The following is a 26,701-nucleotide window of genomic DNA, read 5'->3' as shown; positions in this document are numbered from 1 at the left end:
CTGAAACCAGCTGCTAACAGTTTTCCAAACAAAATAATATGTGCATTGGGGGATAACTTTTCTCAATTAATCCTCAAGTACTGAATGCCTCTTTTCTTCCTTTAGTGCGTAATCTGATAGCAGTGGGCTCTTTCAGTCACCTCCTGACATATTCTGCCCCCAAGTTCATTATCTCTTTTCTAATCATCTCAGAATAGTTTTTCAAAAATGTAAATCTCATCAAATCATTTCACTACTTAAATAACTTCCCTGGCTTCTCATCATATACGGGAAAAATATCACCTCCTGGACTTGACTTCTTTGTGTCTCCAGGTGCCTGATGTCATTGGGCTGTTGTTGCAAGTGGTTCTGGTTATTAGCACTATACAGTATTTCACAGGGGAGCATTTTCTCTTGATTTATAGGGCTTGCTAATGAAAGAAAAGATATTGGAGATGCTATCAGTCATCTAGGAGAAACATGTTAGGTCTTAGCTGAAGGTTGAGTGTGACTAAAGTTGGGAGTGGGGTCCTGGATTTGGCAGATAGTAGTGTCCACAAGATGGCGAATATCCAGATCCTCAAAATATCTAGGTTTTGATGTGGTGCAGGGCAGTGCTTTCCAAGGAGTTTTTCTGGGGCGTTCATAGTTTTTACTTAGGTGAAAAAAAGAGTCTGGTGGATAAGTAAAGTCAGAGAAAATGCTGAGTTGTTATTAAACAGGTTTCTTTACTATGGGACTTGTGAGATCCTTTTAACACATTGAAAGGGACACTGTGAATGTTGAATATGGATCTTTTCCCAACCTCATTTAAGCACAGAATTTTGTTTTCACAGAGCATCTTGTGGACTAGTAGTGCTCTGCAGAGCAGACTTGGGAAATGCTGGTGTAGGCAATACAAAGGAATGCTTGACTGAACTCCCCACTGTCTCATCCAGATGCCTCGCATTGTTTCTGTAAATGCTGCTTGAGGGTAGTGACTAATTTGTCCATTTCAAAGGGTCACTGACCTTCAAAAAAAAAAAGCCTAGTTCTCAAAGGATTAGAACTAACCAAGTAATAGTAGGACTCATTCTTAATTTATTCAGGGAGAAGAGGAAGGCAGTGAGTGACACATTACCACACAACCTGTCATTAACAATGAGGCATCATGAAGAATCATTGATTTAACATTACACCTCCTGGTAATTAGAGATTTTTAAAACCCATAGTACAGTAGCAAAGGAATAATACAAATCTATCAGATTCACCACGGAAGGGATTCTTTTTATTGAACTACATAATCCAAGTTCACATGAAGATTTGAGGTTGAGGAATTAGCTTCTGAAAACAGAGAGATTTGTGTTTTATCTTCCTCAATTATTAGACTGGATTTTAGTGGGCTTCTCTAGCCCTCATGTTTTGTGGCTCTAGGTAAAATGAAGAGACCTAAATTTGAATCGTTGCTTTGGCACTAAATAGCAGTGTCCCCTTGGCATCTCTGGGCCTCATTTCCTTCTGTCAAAAGAGAAGGCCATTTCCAGTTTCCTCTTGGAGATAGAACCCTAGGAGGCTTATGTAATGAGATTGGAATGGTCCATGAGCTGAATAATGGAGCTGATGATAAAGCTGTTCAGTAAAGTGAAAGAAGAAATTTTGACAGGAAAGAACATAAAGATTGTCTCTGAAGATTGGATTATGAGAAACTTTCACAAGTAAGTACTCTCAGCACACAGAAAGCTGAAAACAAGTGTGCATAACCTTAGAGCCATAGAATCTGGACAGAGTTGCTTGCAGAGATCTCATACGGCTGAAGTGAAATCCACAGCCCCCCTGCTTTGTATGGCAATAGAGAGGGTACTTCTTTTGGGTCATGAAACACTGAGAATCATGAAACACTGTGGATTCTGATTGAACCCACAGACCCTTTTCCCAGAAGAAATCGATTCTGTAACTCATGTCTGAATCACTTTTGAAAATCATACTTATTTCTCTCCAGCTATCTGGCCTTAAATGAAGAACCACCTTGCCTCTGGATATGCGTATTTATATGTTAATGGAATTAATACTGTATTAAAATTAGCATGTATGACTATTTGAATATTTGTTCCTTCTTGCCGTGCTCTGTTCTTTTTTTTTTTTTTTTTTTTTTTTTGAGATGGAGTTTTGCTCTTGTTGCCCAGGCTGTGCGATATACAGCACAAACTGTGCACTACAGCAGTGTGATCCCGGCTCACTGCAACCTCTGCCTCCCAGGCTCAACCAGTTATCCTGCCTCAGCCTCCTGACTAGCTGGGATTACAAGCACCTGCCACCACACCAGGCTAATTTTTGTATTTTTAGTAGAGACAGGGTTTCACCATGTTGGCCAGGCTGGTCTCGAACTCCTGACCTCAGGTGATCCACCCACCTCAGCCTCCCAAAGTGCTGGGATTATAGTTGTGAGCCACTGCGCCCAGCCAGCATGCTGTGTTCCAATGCTAGAGCCAGCAGGAGATAGAGAAGTAGAAGGCATAAACCCTGTTTCCTTTGTACTTATTGATCAGTTAAAAAGCAGCATACTTTTATATTAGGTGCTAGACTGTAGGATACAGACAGGCAGACCATGAGAGTTGCTGCAGAAAATCACAGTGTATTTGATGGGCCCTGGGGGCTGCATGTGAGTAAGCAAAGAGTAGTCTGTGGGGAAAGTTGGGGCTAGCATGAGTCAGGGCAGAATTGGCCAGTCAGAGGTAGAGCTTTCTTTAGCCAAGTGGCATATCCTCAGGGGATACATTTTTGACATGAACTTCATGACCCTGGCTGGGCCATGCTGTGATGTGGCTCCCGCACATGGAACTCCAACCTTTGGGTGTGCTTACTCACAAGTAGGTGACGGACACTACAAGACTAGAGTTGCTACCTGTAAGGCAGCACATCACAAGCTGAAGGGACTTTTCTAACTTCTATGGGATATAGTAACTCTGGACACTGGACCACCAAAGCAGACAAAATTATACATCTCTTTTTGCCTTCAGATAGAATGTATTTGGTAAGCAGGAGATAATCATAATCAGTTGGCTTTGTTGTATGTTGCTTCTTTACTCCCTGAACCTTTTAAAAAAACATAATCATTTTTGTTCTTTATAATATATCCCTGTGAAAGAGAAGCAGGTGAAATGATTACCTCCGACACACACATACACATATCCACACAGAAAGTTCTTTAGAAACTGAAGCCCAGAGATGCAAAGTGATAGCAGTTCCATCATACAGCAAGCAAATAGTGAAACTTAGCTAAGAATACATGGGCTCTCCCCCCGCCCCCCAAAAAAAGCCCAAATCTATACCATTTGCAAGCACTCTGCTTCACAGAGACATGGCCCTTTCTTGCACATTCTCTCCTCAAGCCATCCTTCCTAGCCATCTGTCTGACAAGATGGCATATTCAGGCAGGGTCAGCTACTGACTGACAGCAGCTGAAACATTGACGGAAGTGGGATGAAAAACAGCCTGCAGATGGGGTCCGGATGAGGAGGGGGAGAGCTGGGATTAGACTAGGGTGTGAGCTTTCAGCGCCCTCTTCCACTCTCTTCTCGCCAGCTGGAGCAGCAGATGACTGTTTCCTCTCACTCGGCACCTTCTTGGTTGGGACAGAGTGTTGTGTCTGTCTGTTTAGCTGCAGAGTGATCTGCTGAATCTGCTACAAGAATTTCCTGGCCTGGGACCTCACTGGGGGTTGGGCCAATGGTAGAAGTAGGGAGGCCACTAGTCTTGTTGAAGATGTGATCCCACAGAGTCTCCTGGAAGCTTTCAAGCAGGAAAATCTTCCCCCCATCACCCCCTCCTTTAGCTGAGCTGTTTGGCTGACCCACTCCATCTCCCAAAGTGGATACACCATGGCTGGTGGCACTGGGCAAAATTATGACTTGAGATTGATGCCCTCTACCCATTTGTGATTCTCCTTTTCTTTTTAATTTACCTTTCTCTTCTTCACCTGCCTATCACCTACAAAGCACCTTCATTTTTCCCAGGCCTGCTCCAGTCTGATACCCAGCCTTTGTGTTTGTATTGTATAATGTTTGGAGGTTAGTTTTTTTTTTTTTTTTTTTTTTTTTGGTAACAGCTTTATTGAGGTATACATACATACTGAGGTTTACATGCTGTAAAATTCACCCTTTTATGTTGTAAAGTTAAGTTGGTTTTAGTATATTTACAAGATGTTGCATCCATCGCCACTATCTAACTCCAGAATATTTTCATCATCTCTAAAAGAATCCCCATACCTACTAGTAGTCACTCCCATTCTCCCCTTCCCCAGCTCCTGGCATCCACTGTTCTTTCTCTCTGTGTGGATTTGCCTATTTTGGACACTTAATGTAAATGGAATTATATGGTATGTGGTGTTTTGTCACTGGCCTTTTTTTTCACTTAGCAGAATTTTTCAAGATTCATCCATTCTAACAATAATATTATATTTTATGGATATACCATATTTTGTTCACCCACTCATCTACTGATGGACATTTGCGTTGTTTCCATCTTTTAACTATTATGAATAATGCTGCTGCTATAAACTTTCATGTATACATATCTGTTGCAGTTCCTTCTTTCAATTTTTTTGTGTATATACCTGGGAGTGGAATTGGTGGTTCATATTGGTAACTCTGTGCTCAACTTTTTGAGAGACTGCTAGATTATCTTCCAAAGCAGCTATACTATTATTTTTTTACATTCTCACCAGCAGTGTATAAGGGTTCCAATTTCTCCACCTACTTGCTAACCCTTGTTATTATTGTCTTTTTTATTATAGCCAACCTAGTGGATGTGAAGTGGTGTCTCATTGTGGGATTCCCCCCAACAGCGCCTTTCTCTTTACTGGGGAATAGTTCCAGTCTTGTGCACTCATTACTGTGAAGATATTAAACCTCTCGGAAAGATAGGGCCCTTCTCTAACTAATGATTGAATCTGGGAGCATTTCAGGCATTTTGGCAGAGTGGAGAGGAAGAAAGTTTAGGGACATGATGAACTTGCCACTTTTGGAAGCTCTACCATCGCAGGAGCAATCTGCTCTGCTGATTGTTTTCCCTTCCCACAAAGAGACCATCAAGTGCAGAAGTAATGAAGTGACGTTTTCTTGAAAAGGCAAGACAAGAGCTGGGCAATGAAGGGTGGGAGGCCAAAGGATGCCTGAAGGGGGAAATGGAGAGGCTTCCTAAACCAAAAAATATTAAATCCTTTCTGAAAAGCACCTTCAATAGTGACCTAAAACAAAGATGAAAGTCAAACCAATCAACGATTACTTTTGTTTAGCAAATCTGGAAAACATGTTGCAGGAGGGGACGCTGGAAACGATGGTTAAAATACAGTGGGAGCCATGGCAGTTCGAGCCTGTAATCCTAGCATCTCAGGAGGCTAAGGCAAGAAGGTCAGTTGATCCGAGGAGTTTGAGGCTGCAATGAGCCATGATCACACCACTGCACTCCAGCCTGGGCAACTGAGTGAGACCCCAACTCTAAAATTAATAAAATAAAGTAAAATAAAATTGGAGTGTTGGCCAAGGAGTTCACTCTTTCTCTCTCTTCCATGCCTTTTAGGACTACTCGTAATCACAAATAACATTTGTGACCCTTCTGAGCATAAATTCACCTGTCTGGGGTCCTCAATAAGTCCAAAGTAGAGTCTTAGTGTTTGGTAAATAGCTCTGGCTAGAAAGCAACTGCTTGGCTAAATCACGCCTGATGGTCTTCCCACTGAGATGGGAAAATGGGGCAGATGGTGTTCACCCAGGAGCTGCGGCATAAAAGGATTCTTAGTGGATGTGATGGCTCAGAAGTGAATCTCTAGTAACCACTTGGGATCTGACAATTTTTGAGAAGTTTTACAGGGCAGTGAAAGACTGTGAAAGACTGCACGGGGTAAAAACAAACCTTGTCATTACATTACAGGTGTTGAGAATTTCTAAAATTTACAGTATATAATACTGACTGAAAAGTAAATGTCACTGCTACTTTGGAGTTCAGCATAAGCCTTATACAGAGGCAGGGTCTGCCAGTGTGGTAAGAGGATGACCACTGTAAGGGTTAAGTAGCCCCACATCTCTTTCCCTACCAGCCTGCTTTCTGCCCTCCAGAAACCCTACCATTTATAGCTAGTAGTAAAAGAACAACAATTACATTTATTGGGCATTAATATGTACTTGGTGCTATGCTGAACAGATTATACGTCTTACTTTGTTTGATCATCACAGCAACCTATGGGGTAGGTACCATTATCATCCCCATTTTATAGATGGGGGAACTGAGACTCAGAGATGCTAAGAATTTGCTCAGCTAACAAGCAGTAATTACTAATGGAGCTTTAATTTGAATCCAAATGGGACACTATGAAGTAAGGCTTCCCCTCCCCCTAGGACAGGTCTTGGAAGCTGCATTTTCAGCAAGTTCCCTCATTCAAGTCTTAAGTTCTAGAAAGTTTAACACTCTTTACCCTATGTTCTACAGCCTCATTATGAATAAAACATCAAAGGCCTATGTTACAATGTAATTATCTAGCAAAGGACCCTGTTTTAAAACACTATCTTCCATTTTCATTTCAGTATAAATTACTTAATGGGATTAGTATTAAGGCCTGCCAGCATGACCTTAATGTGATGGGCCACAGAAGAGTTAAGTTTTTATGGGGGAGGAGAGTTTGGGGAAAATCTAGAAATCATTGGACTCTACCCAAGGAAAGCAGATCTAGTTAAGTCGTCACATCAAGAGGCCCAGGGGAAAAGGAAGTGATGGCAGTTGGAGTGCTGGGGGAAAAAAAAAAAGAAATCTAAAGGTAGGCATCACTGATTCAACTGATGGACCCATTTGAAGCAGGGAGCATCCCAAGGAAAACGTCATCTGAATCCACATAGCCTCAGAATATGAGCATTGTTACTTTTTGGAGGTTGGGGGAGGCTGCAGACACCCACTGTTCTTTGTTTTTGTTTTTGTTTTGAGACAGAGATTTACTCTTGCTGCCCAGGCTGGAGTGCAGTGGCACAACCTCAGCTCACTGCAACTTCCGTCTCCCAGGTTCAAGTAATTCTCCTGCCTCATCCTCCGGAGTAGCTAGGATTACAGGCTCCCACCACCACGCTTAGCCAATTTTTTGTATTTTTAGTAGAAACGGGGTTTCACCATGTTGGCCAGGCTGGACTCGAACTCCTGACCTCAGGTTATCCACTACCTCCACCTCCCAAAGTGCTGGGATTAAGAGGTGTGAGCCACCGCGCCCAGCCCACTGTTTTTGATACATTCATTCTGCAAGATGTGTTGCATGCCGGATGTATGCTCTTACTCTGCCTGACTGAGATGCAGCTAGATCCCAGTGGCTCCTCCCTCCATTGCAGCGGTGCTCTGGTAGAAGGCCATGGGTGGTTTCCCACTAGCACCCTTGTTTGTCTGTGTTCCTTCCATTTGGGCCAAGGACTGAAAGACAGCTCAGATTTACACAATTACTTTAACACTGTTTAAGAAAGCAGTGTAACAACCTCCACTTTGCCCAGAGGGAGGGGCTCGATAATGTCGGTGGAGAGAACCCACTTATTGGAATAAGACTGGGAACACAAAGTCATAGCTAGAATCTCTCCCACTAGTAGGAATACAACCAGGCTTCTGTTGACCAGCTTTGTAGGATTGATTTTCTATGGTTGGAAGGGACCCAAAATGTTCACCTAGTCTAGTCTATGGCCTTCAAGTAGAAGTTTTTTCAAACATAGTCTTCAAATGTAATGAAGAATACATTTATATCGTTCAAGAATATGAATGCATATGTATATGTACATGTATATATGATTATATATCTAGGTATACATATAAAAGAATGCAATAGAAGATCTTATTCACCTGACCCACACTCACCCAATTCTTATCTTCTCCCTACAACATGTAGTTCCCCCATAACTTTTAGTAGTTATATATCTTTCCAGATTTTTATGGAAATGTAAGCAAATATAAATATATATATTTTTAAAATATTTTTTCATTTACATAAAAAGTAGTTTATTGTGCGCATCATTTTACACCTTGTTTTCATCATTTAATAATATATCTTTCTGTATTAGTGCACAGAGAACTTATTTTATAGAACTACATAATATTTTGTTATAATAATGAGCCATCATTTATTTAACCAGATTTCTATCAATGGACATAGAAGTTGTTTCCATATTCAGCCATTACAAACAATGCTGCAATGAATAACTTTTATATGTTTCACATGTGCAAGTATATTTGTAGAATAAATTCTTAAAAATGGGATTGTTGGGTCAAATATATATGTATTTTTAAATGAACATATATTGCTAAATTACCCTTCATTGTGTTTTAATCAATTCTTCACAGACTTACCAAGAGTGTTTTATTCAAACTTTTGGATTTTTCTAAATCTGATAAGAAAAATGGTATTTCATTGCAGTTTTAATTTATATTTCTCTAATGAATGAGGTTGATTTTTTCATGTCCAAGGGTCACTTGTAGTTCCATTTCTGTCAACTGTCTATTTATATCCCTTTTTCATTTTTACCGTTGGGTTATGAATCTGTTTCTTGTCAATTTCTAGAAGCTCTTTATATATTAGGGACAAATAGGATTTTAATCCCCAAACAGCAAATATGTGAAGAGATTCTATTCCAGTGTTTTACAGTGTCTTATGACAGCAAACCCTTTCTTCAAATGAAATCATAAAAAACTAATAAAAACACATTCACTAATAAAGTAAGACGTATTCTGTTGAAGTAGAAATGGGGAAGGGATTTTTTTTCAGATCCCTCAAGTACGTCTGAAGAATCCTAAAGCAGCGCAGAACCTAGTTTGAAAATAATTTCCTTACATGCCTAGTTGGCCTGTGGTTTCAGTTTCTAATAACCCTTTCAGCAAGGAATATTTTTTAGTATCTAACCTGAATCCTTATTGATGCAGTTGATACTCCTCCCCACTTAACAATGGCAATTTGTGATTATCTGACCTCTCTTCCTTTATGAACCTTTATGTGTTGTTTATATACATTATCATTTAACACCTTTTTGTTCCTTCCCCTCCAATGAAAGCAGGATTTTACTTGAAGTCAGGGGAATGTCCTATTTTTCTTTGTAGCTTTAACGTAACGTAGTGCCAGGTATTGTCAATGTATAGTCAAGTATCTATTAGTGCCAGGTATAGTCAAAGACCTCCACAAGTGCTTGTTGAAGGAGTAAGAAAACAAGAGAGAAATAGTGTTTTGACTCATGTCTCCATAGCACCTACCATACACATCAGTACAAAGCAAATGCCTTTCAATTAGTTATCCATGGAAATTGGGAAAATTCCTTCATATTCTTCAACTTTACTGCTTTCCTCTCTGTGCCCTCTTTCTAGAGCAACATCGTCTACCATTTATTGTGAATGTTATGTACCAGATACTTTTGGGCTTTTAAAATTAATTATCACTAGCCGGGCGCGGTGGCTCAAGCCTGTAATCCCAGCACTTTGGGAGGCCTAGACGGGCGGATCACGAGGTCAGGAGATCGAGACCATCCTGGCTAACCCGGTGAAACCACATCTCTACTAAAAAATACAAAAAAACTAGCCGGGCGAGGTGACGGGTGCCTGTAGTCCCAGCTACTCGGGAGGCTGAGGCAGGAGAATGGCGTGAACCCAGGAGCGGAGCTTGCAGTGAGCTGAGATCCAGCCACTGCACTCCAGCCTGGGCAACAGAGCGAGACTCCATCTCAAAAAAAAAAAAAAATTAATTATCACTAAACCTCACAGCCATGTAAAGTAGAAGGCGTACTGAAACCTTCCTAAGATCACAGAACCAAGACATGCCAAAGTTGGTGTCTTAGTCTGTTTGAACTGGTATAACAAAACACCATAAACTGAGTAGCTTATAAACAACAGAAATTTATTTCTCACAGTTCTGGAAGCTGGAAATCCAAGATCAAGGCACCATCAGATTTGTTCTCTGATGAGGGCTTGGTTTTTGGTTCAGAAACGATGCCTTCTCCCTGTGAGCCTATATAGTAGAAGGGGCAAACAAGCTCCCACAGGCCTCTTCTAATAAAGACACTAATCTCATTCATGAGGATGTTGCCCTTATAACCTAATAACGTCCCAGAGGCCCCACCTCCTAAAAGCCATCACCTTGGGGGTTACGATTTCAACATATGAATTTCAGAGGCACACAAATATTCGGATCATAGCAGCTGGGACCTCAGAGACCAATGTCTGCAGACCCCAAAGACCAGGCTCAGTTTTTTTCTCTTGCATCGCTGTGAGATACGCACAAAGGAACAGCATCCTATTCTAGGGGTTTCTTTCGTGGCCTTTTTGTCATTCTCTCTTCCCATATATTTCTGAGACCCGGGGTAAAGCCCTTTACATGATATAGTTTTACTTTGTTGGATGTATGTGTCTCTCTGTGTGTCATGGGTAATTAAAGAGAATATAACCTCTTCTTTCTAGCCTTTACCTTCATTTCCATGTCGCTTCTCCACCCACCACCCCCCCAACAGCCTGCAAATGTTCCAGGACTGTATCAGTAGAATGACAGAGAACCAAAGAAATGCTAGAATCAGGCTCAGCCATCAGAAGAAAAGTAGGAACCAAAGTAATGGCAGTAATGGCAAAAGAAAAGATGGCTTGGCATCAAGGAGATTAGCAACTGATCTCTGAAAGCTCTGGGGAGGTTCGTATTTATAACATTGGGAGTAGATTTTTCTCCTGACGTGCAAGCTGCTTTTCTGACTATCCAATAACTGTCCTACTATGGAAATGATCATTTTATAGGGTGGGGAGAGTGGGGAAGAGAGCAGTCAGTATGAGGACTTGGTTCCAGCGTGTGGGAAGAAGGGTAGCACCAGGAGAGGAGAGAAGGTGTACAAAAAGCAGTGAAGTGGAACCACAGACTTCGTGGTAAAATTTGCCAGTTGCTCTGAAGGACCAAAAAAAAAAGGTCTGTGGCAGTTATTGACACTGGGGTGTTAGTTAGTGACAAGGTGTAAGTGTACCCTCTCATAGAAGTCTTGGGATTATAAAATCTGATTGCAAAAGGCAGCCATTTAACCTAGAGGAATGGACTTCCAATAGTGGCATTTTAAGCATCAGTGTGAGAAAAGGTGGTAAGAGACATTTAGGATAAGGGGGTATTTTTTGAGCATCCCGGAAATCATAGTTCTACTTACATATGAGATCATCCCTCACTTGGGGAGAAGAAACCTCCTCTTTCCCAACACATCTGTGGTCACATGGCTTAGTGCTTGTCTGCTCACCCTATGATGGTTTTTTCTCCAGTTCTCCTTTTAGTGCTAGGTGGGAATTTGACTGGAAACAGAAGAGATGGGGGAGGCTAGAAGTCATGCAGCCTGGTCCTTCCTATTGTAGCATTCCCTGAGGGGCCCTGTAACCAGCTTTGCTTTGAAGTGATTTTCTGCTAGTTTTCAGTCAGGAACCCGGAATGTGTTCCAAGGATAGTTGGTTACTAGCCCAGCCAACTTTGAAAATCTGGGAGAGGAGAAGGTAAAGTGTGAGGTGGCTTTTCTTCCTTCCGCAGTTAGGAAGCATGCTGTGTTGGCCCTCTAAAGATGCAAGGGGAGATTTGAGTCCATATCGCATTCCTAGAAATATTGAGGCTTAAAGAGGTAAAGTGCCTTGTACAAGATTGTGGGGAGTCGGTACCACTGAGTTGGGATTATGACTCAGTGATCCTACTCTGAAGCTTTAACACCCATTCTGTGAAGAGCACAAATTTGAAGGCAGGAAAGCTATGTTTCTGAGTTGGCTCTCCTGTTAAACAGCTGTGTGACATGGGACAAATCTTTTGGAGTACTAGTAGCCTCATTTTCAGTAATTCGCCCCCACCGCTAACATATACACCATTAAGGTTGTTGGAAGAATGAAATAAGAATGAGAAGATGTTAAGACTTTTATTGCATAAAACTAGCCTTAAGCATGACCATAATTGGTTTCTTTTTCTTTGATTCTACTGTGTCTTCCTCTCTTTCTCTTTCTCTTTCTCCTTATCTCCTATTGAGTAGAATAAGACTCCAATGCCAGGTTACTCAGAAGACTATTGCAAGGAAGATTCTCAAGATCATTCTTTCTCTGGAAAATCTCACCCTGCAGTTGCCTTGCCATTGATCCCTTGGTAGAAGGCCTGGTTCAAAAATCAAGCCACATTCTTTTGAGGCAAAATAATTCCAAACTTCTTTTTTTGTTGTTGTTGTTTGTTTGGTATTCCAAACATCTGCCAGCTCCTGTAAGAGCCATGGCAAATATTATTTTGTAGGTCACTGTAGTTTTCCTTCACCACATAATGCTGAGATTTGAAATAATTAGAGCCCAAGGGGCAAATGGGTCTGCTTCTGTCCTTTCTCTGATGGGTTTCACTCATGTCTGCCAGCTGCAGCTGTCTGATTGTATACGCTTGTGGGCAGGGGCAGGGCCTCTTAGCCCAGACAGAGAGTCAATTAGTATGAATTAAACTCTTTCTAGGAGCTAAGGCTGTCTTTATAGGCAAAAGTAAGGAACTTTCTTTATATCCTGTAAAGGGTCATTAATAAGTAGTTAACACTCTAAGAGTGAATTGCTCAGAAATAGATGTTAGATCAATTTATATAGCGAAGTATAGAATTGAGTTAGTTACCCAAATCACTGAAGCCAAAGGAAGCGCATTGTCTGTTGTCTGGGTATTTTAGGCCACAACATTAGGGACAGCATAGCCTTCATGTTCTAGTGGTTTGGGTTTTGGTTTTTAATTAAATGGTCCCTTCCTTATTATAGGTTTAAAGTGATTGGCACTCTTTTTGATAGTGGCTATGAGAGAAGGTTCTAGAATCAGTCAGACATCAATTTGTATCTTAGTGCTGCTACTTGCAAGTTGTGTCACCTTGGGTAAGTCAATTGATCTCTTAAGCCTTAGTTTCCTCATCTGCAAAATGGGCATAATCATAATGTCTACATCAGAACATTATTAGTAAGAGCCAATGAGATTATGTATGTAAAAGCACTCACTCCTGCCTGGCACATAGCTAGGGCTTGATAAATGGTATCTATTATTGTATTATTATTATTATGGATGTTATTATTGTTAGCCTTATCGTTTTCACTACATCCTGAGAATGATTTCATTCTTTTGTTTGTTTGTTTGTTTTGTTTTGTTTTATTTGAGATGGAGTCTCGCTGTGTCGCCCAGGCTGGAGTGCAGTGGCACAATCTCGGCTCACTGCAAGCTCCACCTCCTGAGTTCATGCCATTCTCCTGCATCAGCCTCCTGATTAGCTGGGACTACAGGCACTCACCACCATGCCTGGCTAATTTTTTGTATTTTTTAGTAGAGACAGGGTTTCACTGTGTTAGCCAGGATGGTCTCGATCTCCTGACCTCATGATCTGCTCGCCTTGGCCTCCCAAAGTGCTGGGATTACAGACGTGAGCCACCATGCCTGTTTTTTTAAACAGTTGTATTGAGGTACAACTTACCCACCATAAACTAGATTCATATTCCTTATAGTTTTGACTGATGGAAAGAAAGGATGGTTCAACTCTCTAAGCCCCTCCTTAATGAAACATACAGTTCCCCTGATTTCTCTCCTTCCACTGTCTCATGGCAGGCACTTTCCAAGCTCTGGTTGTATCTATTGTTGGTTTCAGTTCCTTTTTTCACCACTCACTAGCTTTGTGACTTCAAATAATTCACATAACCTCAGCAACCCTATTTCCCTAAAATGAAAATGAAGGTAAGAATTTACCCTACTTGATTCACAGGGTTGTTATAAAGCTCCATTGTAATAATATATGTGAAATCTCTTTGTAAATGGTCTGCTGGGTTACTATAATTCACAAATATGAGTTTCAATAATATTCAAATGTCATATTGTGTGCTTCAGACATTAGATGCCTTGAGAGGTCCAGATTGTGGCTGGAGTTATTTAGAGAATGCTTCGTGGAGGAAAGGGGGCATAAGCTGAACCTTCAAGATCAGATAGGACTTCAATGGGTAGAAAAGAGTCGGGGAGTGGGCAGTCTTGGTGGAGGGATTAAAAATAAGCAAAACCACAGAGGCTGGAACAAATAGATAAGCACAAAAGTGATTTAAAATGTGGGTGGTGGCTGGGCGCCGTGGCTCACACCTATAATCCCAGCACTTTGGGAAGATGAGGCAGGTGGATCAATTGAGTTTGAGACCAGCCTGGTCAACATGGTGAAACCCCATCTCTACTACTACTAATACTAATAGTAACAAATAGCCAGGCATGGTGGCAGGCGCCTGTAGTCCCAGATACTTGGGAGGTTGAGGCACGAGAATCGCTTGAACCCAGGAGGCAAAGGTTGCAGTGAGCAGAGCTCGCACCATTCACTCCAACCTGGGCAACAGAGTGAGACTCAGTCTCTAAATAATAAATAAATAAATAAATGTTGGAGGGAATAAAGTTACCAGGGCAATTATAATAGATGGGTCCCCTTCTGAAGCAACCGGGGGAAAAGATTAAATAGAGGTAGCATGGACTCCTTCCTTTGAGGAAAGATAATATCTTATTCATCTAGGAATATTAGCTCCGTCTAGGCAGGGACCTTGTCCGTGTTCTCTGATCCCTCTCTAACACATATTACAAATCCCGGCACATAGTAGGTGCTCAGTAAATGGTCAACAAATAAAAGAATGGATAGATGGTTGGATGGATGGATGGATGGATGGATAGATGGTAATGTCAGCTGCTATATTTGTCTGGCTATTTTAGTGTTATTTAAAATCATTGGCCACTGGAGCAAGGACTGTCTTAAAACTCCCTCTATGTAGTACAGGTCCGTCTGCTGTTGGGATTTATGAAATTCTTTTCAATGATGCCAATACTCAGTGTAGTTTTTCTCCACCCTGTTCTAGAAGACTCCTTGCCCCCAGTGAACAATAAGGTGACCAGCAAGTCTTGCGAGTACAATGGGACAACTTACCAACATGGAGAGCTGTTCGTGGCTGAAGGGCTCTTTCAGAATCGGCAACCCAATCAATGCACCCAGTGCAGCTGTTCGGTAAGACCATACATCTTAACATTCCTGCCAGGCCCTACCCAAATACAAGAGCTTCCTCTGTATTTGTACTTCCATTTGTGCCTGCACTGTCAGGTGTTTGAATAAAACATGAGTTGCATTAAATCATAATCATAAATTTAGGAGAATTTCATTGTGGACTTGCTTTCCTAATGGCCTTCCAGGAACCCTTCTAGCCCTAGAAGAATATGCTTCTAAGAACTAAGAACAAGGTTTAAGGAATAACATTTGGAAGATAGAAATTTAGGAAATCAGGATTATTGCAAAGACAGACCAAGTAAATTTTATCCTCTCCCTTGCCTTGTGCAAGACTGAGCTGTGACCATCAGATCATCTTGTATAGTTTTGTATTATCCCAGAGAGCTTGTTCCTTTGGTTTGGAAGGGAGAGTCTAGTGAATATTACAAATGAAAGCTATGAAATAAATCTTCATTCCTTTAAACCCCCAATCCAGCTGGGGTACCAAGGATGCCATGAAAAGAGAAGAAAGAAACAAGACTATAATTGGTGGTTCAAAGGCTCAATGGCATCCCTGACAGACTACTTTGTACCACCTTAGACCATGATGCTCGACTAGGATTGCTAACTTTTCTGTGACTTAGTCTCTGGCATGGAGGAATTGTAGGAGAAAAAAAATAATGTGTAATAAAATGTAGGAAGTACTGAGAACTGACAATGGGAGAGCTGGGGGGAAGGACATGCCATGTTCTGAGTCCCTGCTCTATCTCAGGTATTAAGTGAAGCCTTTACACTTATCCTAGATGCTTCTGATCTTAATTCTATTTCTCCTTGGCAGGAGGGAAATGTGTATTGTGGTCTCAAGACTTGCCCCAAATTAACCTGTGCCTTCCCAGTCTCTGTTCCAGATTCCTGCTGCCGGGTATGCAGAGGTAGGTGTGTTATATCCCAAGAGCCCTGGGTGGTGCTATCCTGTGTAGTAGAATTCAGAAAAGAGGAAAATGCCTGTCCAGTGTCCTAGGGAAAGGTAATTTTTATGGTAGCCTTAGTTTTTAAAGGTAGTTTAATTAACAAAGGGCAAAAGTAATTAAAACATTGATTTTAAAGACCACAGTCTTAAAAAAAAAAAAAAAAAACTGCACTGGATGGATTGCTGTGCTTCAGGGGAGGATGGGAGAGAGTCATCAAATGTGAAAGTGAATATATTTATTTCTCCATCCTTAATCCCTTCTAGCTTGGCCCTTAAATTATTGTATCATAAAACACAGACTATTTTCGTTCATAGCCTTAAAAGGAAGAGTGGACCTTGCAAAGAACTGATGTGGCCATTTTGAAGACTGTGCAGGGCAAATTTAGGTATATTTTTTAAACCCCATAATAAGATGGTGACAAACTCAGTAAAAGCAAAAACAGAAAGCATTTTCTCAAATTATATTCAAAATTGAATTATCTTCTCACATCAGTCTTTTCTTCTTTAGGTTTCTCTCTCTCTCTCTCTCTCTATATATATATATATACACACATATACACACATATATATATACACATATATATATATATATATATAGGCACTAGTTTTTTTCTGTAGGTTCCTGGGATCAAATGTAATCCCCTTTAATTTCTCCTTTGTTACCTCTTCTCAAATTACCAAATCTGTCGGCAGTTATCTGTATCTCTCCCTTTTCCCACTTTCCCACTGGCAATATCCTAATTTTGTCCTCTTTCCTTCTGTCCAGTCAACATATTTTTTGACCATCTACTGTATGCTCAGCATTGTGCTAGAATTGGGGTATTTATATTGATAAATACAGTAGACATATAGGGCGGTGCTAGACCATATGTCATCTTTATGTGAGTTACAAAAAGGATTCCCTTACGTAAGATACTTTATTGCCATTTTTCAGAAAATCCCAAGGAATGCACCCCTGTAGCTGTGGCATCCTTTTGCAGTACACAATGTACACAACAATATATATATAGCATACATAGCAGCCAAGATACGTTCTTTGCTCTTATGGAACTCACCAGAAAAGACAAATAATAAGCAAACATGAAAATACAGACAATGTGAGTACTGTGCAGAAAATAAACAAAGGACTGAGACAAAAAATAAGTAGTTTATTTAGATTGAGTTGTCGGGAAGGCCTCTCTGAGAAGGTGACATTTAAGCTGAGACCTGAAAGATAAAAAGGAGTCATCCATGCAAAGAGCCCAAAGAAGAGCATTCCAAGTAGAGCGAAAAAAGTTCAAAGGCCCCAGGCAGGGAAGAGCTTAGAGCATTCAAAGAGCCTAAGGACCAGTGTGGCTGAAATGTAGTGACTGTGGTTGAAACTGGCATGGGATGAGGCTGGAGAGGTGACTAGAAGTTAGACCATGCGGGACTCTGAGGGCCATGGGAAGGATTTTGGATGCTCATTTTTAATGCATTGGGAAGCTATTGGAAGGTTGTGAGAAAGAGTATGAAGTGATCCAATTAACATATTATAGGATCTCACTGGCTACTGTGTCCAGACTAGATTGGAGGGAGGCAATAATGCAAGTGGAGAGACTAGCAAGATGGTTAGGGTAGTACTCTTTTCAGTGTGAGAAAACGAGTGCTTGGACTGGGAACACAGTAGTGGTTCAGAGTGGAGCCTTTGGAGCCAAACTGCCTTGGTTCTAATCCCAGCCTTGCTACTTTGAAGTTGGATGACTTTATTCAACCTTTCTACCAATCTTTAAAGTGAGGATAATGTTAGCTCCTACCTTCAAGATGTTTGTGAGATTTCAATGAGATAAGAGAAGGACCTGGCACAGTGTCTTGTATATACTGAGGACTCAATAATTAGAAGTGGACAAATTTGAAATATATTTGGAGCCTTGGTTCTCAACCATGGGTGCATATTGGAATTACCTTGGTAGACTTATACCAGATCAGGAGGAGGAGGAGGTGATTCAAATATGCAGCTAAGGTTGTAAACCACTGAGTTAGAGGAAAAAAATTATAGGATTTGCTGGTGGGGGATGCGTAGGTGACTCCTATATATTACTGCCATTTTAATCTTCCAAAAAGTGATCCATCACCGTGTTACACCCCTGTTCAAAAATTGTATTCCAACATCTATTTGGACTTACTATATGTCAGTCCCAGCTCTAAGCATTTTACAGATATGAACTCACTTAATCTCATGACAACCCTATGTGATGAGTACTGTCGTTCTCCCTGTTTTATGGATGAGGAAACTGAGGCAGAGAGAGGTTAAGAATCTTACCCAAGGTCAGGTAGCTAGTGAGTTGAAGAGCTAAATTTGAATCCTGGCAGCCTGGCTCCATATTTCAGGCTTTTAACCACAGTGTTCTGCCACTGAAAGGGATGACTCCCTGTTGCCGCTCAAATACATATCAAACCCCGACTCTGACAGTGAAGGCCTTTTGTGGTCTAACCTCAAGTTACCTTTATAGGTCAATATTCTTCCATTCATGCACCTCAGGGCCCACTGCATTGTTCCTGGGCTCTCACCTTTTTACCTTTGCTCTGTCCTCTTCCACTCGATGTTTCTCACACCTTAGTGCACTTCAGAATTGCTCAGAAAACTTGTTGAAGTTCAGATTCCTGGATCACACCTGCAGAGAATCTGATTTAGTGGCCTTGGAGTGGGATCCAGGAATCTGCATTTAAGCAGATCCCATCATTCACTCTGATGCAGAATGGTAGTCTGTGGACTGTCACTTTGAGAAATCGTTCCTGAGACCATGTAGGTAACTTGGGACAACCTGGAACCATGGTTTTTTTTTTTTTTTTTTTTTTTTATTCTGAGTTTAGTGCACTTAAATTGAGCCTATTAAAATTCTGAAACCTCAGTGAACCAATGGAAAAGCAACCAATTTCAGTTTCTGATTGGTTAAAGCATCTAAGTCCAACCATATGGCAACCAGTTTGGGATGAATGAGTGGTGGCATTTCATGATAAGGAACTGTGAGAAAAAGGAGACAAAAGGGCTGCCTAAGTAACAACTGCACATGTACAGGTGGGATGGAGAAAATGTTTCCTCTTTCTGGAAAATTCTTTTTCTCCATCCCTGCCTGTGGAAATCCTGCTAGTCCTTCAAGACCTAGCACAAATGCAGCTTCCTCAGATTCTATTGCAGGCCGTCCTCAGGTCACATTTTGATAAGTAGTAGTTGGAAGGCCTTTCTTTTCTGCCTTCCCACTTCCGTCCCTAATTTCTCCACCCATAAATCCTGCTTATCCTTCAAAATCCAGTCTAAATGCCACTTCCATGAAACGTTTTTAAATCCTGCAAGCTAGAAATAAACCTGTCTCTACTCTAAGACTCCTCAGCACTTAACCTGTGCTTCACTGGGAGCATTTATCACCATGTCAACTTCTGTTTTTTGTTATTTGTGCGCATGTACTATCGTCCGTATCAATGCATAAACTCTTTAAGACAGATACTCTTTTTCATTTATCTTTATTTCCCCCACTGTGCCAAAGTAGGTGCTCTTTAAATGAATGCACACTAGATTGGAATGATTGCTAGAAATTTAGTCATGATTTGAATTAGGTGCTACCAAAAAAAAGAATATGGTTTTTGTGCATTTTTCCCCCTGAATTACTGATTGACTGTGGTAGATGGTGTTGACTATACACTGATTCCTGGTCAGTAGGAAATTACTTGGTCTCATTCCTGATCTCCAAGTTGTTGTTTTTCCCCCATACCACTTTAGGACACTACAGTTAACATTGCTTTTTGGAAGGACTGACCTTGTTTGGACTACCAGTGTATGCTCATCCCTTTTAATATGCTATTTGTACCAGCCCTCATAAGTCAATATGCATTTAGTTACAGCCTAATTTAACTTATGTTTTGGTAAGGCCCTGGATCTTTCCATATATGTTTCTCATAATGTGTGTGTGTGTATATGTCTGTACTACAGTGTAGCTATTACATTCCAGTCAAGAAAGATGGATATTTTGTTCCTCACCTCCTTTCTCATCTTTGCCCCAACTTAATTTCAGTGTGGCTCAAAAGAAAGAAAATCCATACTGAGCAGAGGTGTACATGTGGTTGCTAATATAACCAGCTGGTCACTATAATCCAGCTGTTAGGCTGAGATTATTCCCTTTGGGGAAAAGGATATGTGGAATCTAAACTGAAAAACAATTGATAATAGAAAGGAAAGGCAACAGTGAAAAGACATGTCACTGCAACCTAGAGGCAATACAGTATAATGCAAAGGACAGAGGCTCTGAAGCCAGAAGGTCATAGATTTGACATTGCAGGGCTACCACCTACTAGCGCTGTTATCTCGGACAAACTATTTAACCACTCAAAGCCTTGGTTTTGTCAGGTATAAAAATGGAGATTATGCTTAGTACCTATGAAATGGTTATGCAGATTAACTGAGATGGCATAGAGTGCTAGGAGAGGGCCTAATACAGAGTTATTGGTTTATGAGTAATAATTATTATATTTTATATAGTAATTACTATATTTACCCTCGAGTTAAGTAGCATTGCACCTTCTCCTCTATCTCTGATAGTTTTGCCTTTTTAAAATTTAATCTCCAGACAGAATTTTAGTTCTAGTCCTTTTTGTGGTAACAGATCCTGGAACTAGCTGTTTTCTCTACTGTTCTCTTGTTACAATTTAAATTTCTTTTCTTTTTTACGTCCTCAGAAGCAACAGATAAAAGCTAGTTATTACTGGCCATGTATTGTCCCTTTATGTACTCGATAATTCATTAAGTTCTTTCTTTGCAACCTCTTATCCAGCCTAAATGCACAATTTTCTTTCATCTTCCTTTATAAAGACTAAATCCTACACTTTCATAAAAATTGTTGTTCTTTCATTGCCTCCAGTTTCTTTGCATCTTTCAGCTGTATATAATGTGGTTGAAACTCCTTTGAAGTTCTAACTTTTGAGGCACCTAGTTATTTTTTTCCCATGGAAATGACGTTTTTACAACAATGTATCTTATATAAGCATATTACTCATACAGCAGGGAACCCAGACACCTCTCCCCTATGCTGGCCACCCTAACTGCAGACCAAATACTGAAGAAGAAATAATCTTTTGACTGGTGAACTTGCAAACCTTCATATAAAGGGCATTGAAATAGCCTTTCTGCACTGTCCCCAAACCCTAATGTGTGTCTTTCTTCCTGGGTCAGACAGCAATCCTAGGCACGGATTGAATCTCAGCCCTAGCCTCTGTTGGCTAGACATGTCTTTGAGGCTAGGACAGTCAAGAAGAGCGTTGGCACAATGTGTGTCATTGCTGGCACTTCAGCAAACCTCATTAGGACTGGAAGCACAGTGCAAACAGTCACTGGAACCTTAAGGGAAACTTTGTCAGAAGAAAAAATCTCTTCAGAGATTATACTACTGCCACATCCTGGGAAGGCAGGCTTCAAACCCAAACCCACACCCAGCTTCCCTCCACCACTGATCATTTCTACTTCCTGTCTCCTGCTTATTTTGTCAAAGCAACAGGGAAGGCTATGTACTTGGACACTAGACAAGGGAAAGGTATTTGGGGTAGGTATTAACTGTATTGAAAGCCAAGTATGCATTTAGCAAATGGCATCTAAATGTAGCACGTACAATGTGCCAGACCATGTTCTAAGCACTTATGTGTGGAAGAGCTCACTTGATCCTTGCAAAAACAATAACAACTATTTATATCCCCATTCTACGGATGAGGAAGCTAAGGCAGAAAAGTTGAGTGATTTGTCCAAGGACAAATGGTAGTAAGTGGCAGAGCTAGAAATTTAACCTGGTCAGTCTGGCTCCAAAGTTTCAAGCTCCTAACTTCTATACTACCTTTTGGGACCCATTCATAGGAGTATGACAAGGATATCTCCTAGTACAGGGGAGTAAAGGGAAAGAGGGGACATGCATGGCACATTGTTACGTGCAGATACTCCTAAGAGAGTATCTTACCACACTTTCCATCTTTTCCCATCAAGGCCTTAACTTACCCTTCTCTCACTCTAGGCTTAAAGTGTAAATAAAGTGTCTTGAGTGTAAATATCTACTTTCTTTCATTCAGCAAACATTGTTAAGCAGTCACTAAGAGCCTGTCACTGCACCAGTGCTAGAGATACAATGGTGAACAAAAATGGACATGGAACCTGCCCTCATGGAGTTTTAGTGGGGAAGACAGACACCATATCATGATATAGGTAATTATAAAATTGCAACTGTGCCACATGCCACAAAGGAAAGGTGTTATAAAAGCTAATAATTGAGAGGGGTTGACCTAGTCAGGGAGGTGAAGGAAGACTTCTAAGACTGTCTCTCCAGCCTCAACTCACACCACATTCCTCCTTGTTCTCTGCACTCCAGGGTGAGGGAAGATTGGCTCAAAAATTAGGGAGATAACTGGTGGCAGTCATACACTTCTGGGATCTCCAACTTCTGATCTGACCATGAATCCAGCCCCTCCCCAAGGCTGTAGGTGTCCATAATGTTCTTTCTACATTATGCGTGATACATAATACCCTAATCTAGGAATTTTCTTTTACTCTTCTTTCTTTTGGCTGTTTCCTCTTTTTCAGAGACAGGGTCTCACTGTCACCCAGGCTGTAGTGCAGGCACAGTTGTAGCTCATTGCAGCCTCAGCCTCCTGAGTAGCTGGGACTACAGGCCTGCACCACCATGCCTGGCTAATTTTTTTTCTTTTTTGTAGAGGCATGGTCTCGCTATGTTGCCCCAGGCTGGTCTCAAACTCCTGGTCACAAATGATGCTCCTGCCTCAGTCTCCCAAAGTGCCGGGATTACAGACATGAGCCACTGTGCCTAGCCTAGGAATTTTCTTCTTGAGAAACTACTTGATCATGCTACCATTCTTACCATATTATCCAATCTAAATTTTTCATCTTGTTTTAAAGACCTTCTGTGAAACAGTCTGATCCTTCCTTAACCTACTTTCCAGCCTCATTTCTCTGACACCAACACACACATCTGCTTTAGGCTGGCTGGCTGATCTCTCTGTTCTGTTACATGCTATGTTTCTTCCTACCTTCCCTCCTGTTATGTGCTTCACTTACACTGTTACTTTTCACAAGCTTGGAATAGCCCCCCCTCCTCTTCTACCTATTCACATCCCACTCATCTTTCAAGGGTCCAGTTGAAGTTGCACCTCTTCTAATAGTTTTGCCTAATCACTCTAGTTCTCATTGATCTTCTTTGACCACCTTCAGGGCTTCATCTGGTTCATAGAGTTGAGCATTCAAAAATATATTCTTGCACTGTTATTGCTTTGTGTCTTCCTGTTTCCCCTAGCATAATATTAATCATATATCATGCTGACTGATTTATTTAAAACAAAGAGAGCCACAGTCACAAAAAGCTCTTGACAGCATTCCAAGTGCAGACGCAGTAGGGAGGGAGGAGAAATGGCCGAACTCACAATTTGCTCAACCCAACCCCATTCATCCAACATATGTCAAATGAGCCCAGGGAGAAAATGGAAGTCACTTTTTATGAAATTGTGATATTTCTGCTAACTCCTTCAAGGTAAATGAAACTGGAAGCAACTGTTTAAAAGTAATTAGTCAGTGTTCAAGATAACTGCCATTTTACCTAAGACACTTGATTTCTCTTTCCAAAAGAGCAGCAAAATTGCACCTCAGATCCCATCTCGGCTAGAATCCGGGATCTTCAGGGAAGTGGTATGTGAGATACTTCATTGATTTTAAACATCATAAAAATTGACCAGATTTTTCAAAGTTTTCAAAATCAAAGAAAACTGAAGAAAATAACAGCAAATCCAAATATAGATTCTTACAAATCAGTCTCAAGTTGTTTTTGTTTTGGCCCACATTTTCTGCAGAAACACCACCATCTCCTGGTCGTGATGATAGGAAAGAAACATTGTTAATGAGAAACACTACTTTAAAAAATGAAAATTCATCTTATATAACTGAAACCTTATGCCTGTTGATTAGCAACTCCCGACTTCCCCCTCCAAGGTGAACAAGTTCTATGGATCTGCAGTACAACATTGTGCGTATAGTTAACTATATAGTATCGTACACTTAAGTTTGTTAAAAGGGTAAATCTCATTAAGTGTCCTTACCACAATAAAATAAAAAAATAAAATTAACTCAGTAATTTTTGAGTTTATATGTTCTCACCTAAACTTCAAAATACAGTCTGTCCTCTATATTCACTGGTTGCACATCCATGGATTCAACCAACTGCAGATAGAAAATAATTTTTAAAAACACGTTAACAGTAACAGTACAACAATTTTAAAAATACAAATTTTAGAAACCAATATAGTAAAATGACTATTTACATAGCATTTACATTGTATTACATTTTATAAGTAATCTAGAGATTATTTAAAGTATATGGGAGTATGTGTGTAGGTTATATGCAAACACTATGCCATTTTTTATCAGGGACTTGAGCATCCATGGATTTTGGTATCTGGGGGGTGGTCCTGGCACCAATTCCCCATGGATACTGAGGGACGACTGTGTATTGAGATACTCTGATCTTTTCATAGCTATCAAAGAGTCTCGCTGTCATTAGTAATACCTTTTCAAAAGTGAATCATTTATGTTCATGCGTATGGGATCATTTTAGAGATTTGCCATCCTCACCTACCACTCCTCAACTTCTAAATCCCAACTGGATCTCCTTCCATGGAAACATTCCAGATTATTTTTGCTTTCTCTCCATCTCTTGTGCTCAAAATTCATCCCCATGTGCTTGCTGACTGTCCCAGGACCCCGTCCCTCTGAGGTCATCATGTTCCTTCTTGGCATGTTTCTTATGTCTAGAATATTTCTTGTTGAATAGAAAGTCATTCAGACAGTGGATGGGAAAGCGTTGACTTTCATATTGAGTTTAACAAATTAGTAGCAGTGATTCCTAATCGGCCATCTGCGATGTCCTCTCAGGGTCAATAATACCCCATTCTGTTTCTGGGATTGGAGGACTTTTGTGTGTGTATATGAATCTGTTTCTACAATAAAAATAAGGAATTCCGAGTGAAGCATTTCAGAGCAATTATTTCTTCATGAGTGGTTAAAGCCACTCTTTCTTCAGTCTTATTCTTTCTAACTCCATCAGGGAATTCCATAGCTGCCCAGAAACACCATTGGATGTGCCCATTACTCACATTAGAATAGTCTTTGTGAGCTTAGACTCCAACAATTCATAGAAATCACCTTGATTTGTTGACTGACAGTGCAAACAGAGGTAAGAGATATATGAGAAAGAAGAGCAGTGTATACAACTGATTGCTTTTCATTTTCAGGTTGACCAGGCAGTCAACATGGGTAGGTCATTGAGTTTCCCCTCTGGGTCCTGCTTTTTATTTTGAGTTCATGGATGTGGTAGCACAGGACTCTACTTTATTTGGGTACTTGGATATTTTTTTAAGACAGAGTCTCACTCTGTTGCCCAGGCTGGAGTGCAGTGGTGTGATCTCAGCTCACTGCAACCTCTGCCTCCCAGGTTCAAGCGATCCTCCCACCTCAGCCTCCCAAGTAGCTGGAACTACAGGTGTTCACCACATCTGGCTAATTTTTGTATTTTTAGTAGAGATGGGGTTTCCCCGTGTTGTCTAGGCTGGTCTTGAACTCCTTACCTCAGGTAATCTACCCGCCTCAGCCTCTGAAAGTACTGGGATTACAGGTGAGAGCCACCTTGCCCGGCAGGTACTTGGATTTTTAACACTTCACTTTATAACTTTGTAAATTGTACTTCTACCAATTAAGCAGATATCTGTCCTGTCAAGCCTCATTTTTAACCAAGAGAGAAAAGAGATTTTAATTAAGATGCAAACTCTTTTTTAAAAAATTGGAAATAGAGGACTGGCATAATTATGAGAAATTCTAAGCCAGTTTAGAAGGCACGAGCCGAAGAAATCTCTCTAGTCATTTTTTAAAATATCTCCAGGACCCTGTCTTCCAATGACTTAGAGATGAAAAGATTCCTTTTCAGTATGTAGGCATACAGTTATATTTGCTAAGCTTTGTTTGCTTGCTTGTTTGTTTGTTGGTTGGTTTGATTCAAACCCTTTTCTTTGTTAAATACATAGCACACTTGTGGGAGTCCCTTAAGCCAGATATTCCCCCATGTGTAAGCTACCCTTGAGGAGAAGGAGGAAAAAGAAGTGGAGGCAAAGAATGGGAAGAAAGGGGATTAGGAATAACAGCTAACATTTAGCTGACACAGTGTGCCAAGCACAATTCTAAATGCTTTGCATATACTAATTCATTTAATCTTCACAACCCTATGAGGTAGGCATTATTGTCTCCATTTTAGCAATAAGGAAACTAAGGCACATAGAGGTTAATTCATTTGCCCAAAGTCACATAGGTAGGAAAGAGCAGAGCCAGGATTTGAATCCAAGCTGTTTGGCTCCAATCTGTTCTCTTATCCATTATATTATACTGCCTCGCAACTTGGGGAAGCAAAGCAAATTTGGAAACTCTTACTTCTGAGGCTACTGGGAGGAACAGACTGTGTGATGACCATCTTTCCGGGAGCCAGATATGGTAACAATCCAGCAGATGCATTGGGACTGCTCTTGGAAGGAAAGAATCTGTTTCTCACCATAAACTTGGATCTGTTTAACCACATCTCCTTTGAAAGAACAGAGTGTGGATGGTGGGCACCATCCAGCTCATAGTTTCTCTATTCCCTCTCTTCTGATTTCCTCCTGAAAACGCATGCATTCTCACAATGCACTTTTTATAAGTATTTATGATTTTTCTGGACAAATAATTTTGTACTTTTCTTCAGAT

The 26,701-nt window shown here is 40.7% G+C and overlaps 1 protein-coding gene across 10 annotated transcripts in view; it reads left to right on the top strand.

Moving 5' to 3' along the window:
* CHRDL1 (chordin like 1) overlaps nucleotides 1–26,701 on the top strand; it is a 121,781-nt gene that overhangs the window by 60,617 nt on the left and 34,463 nt on the right. For 6 of the 10 annotated variants that reach the window (XM_050776550.1, XM_050776558.1, XM_050776556.1 and 3 more), the window contains exons 5-6: nucleotides 14,830–14,975; nucleotides 15,790–15,883. In XM_050776550.1, the coding sequence (XP_050632507.1) occupies nucleotides 14,830–14,975; nucleotides 15,790–15,883 (240 nt within the window). The remainder of the gene's footprint in view (nucleotides 1–14,829; nucleotides 14,976–15,789; nucleotides 15,884–26,701) is intronic. The other 4 variants (XM_050776559.1, XM_050776555.1, XM_050776551.1 and 1 more) reach the window with 1 other exon arrangement.

Source organism: Macaca thibetana, chromosome X (genome assembly GCF_024542745.1).
Source record: "Macaca thibetana thibetana isolate TM-01 chromosome X, ASM2454274v1, whole genome shotgun sequence".
Taxonomy (NCBI): domain Eukaryota; kingdom Metazoa; phylum Chordata; class Mammalia; order Primates; family Cercopithecidae; genus Macaca; species Macaca thibetana.
This window is presented reverse-complemented; position numbering and strand designations above follow the sequence as displayed.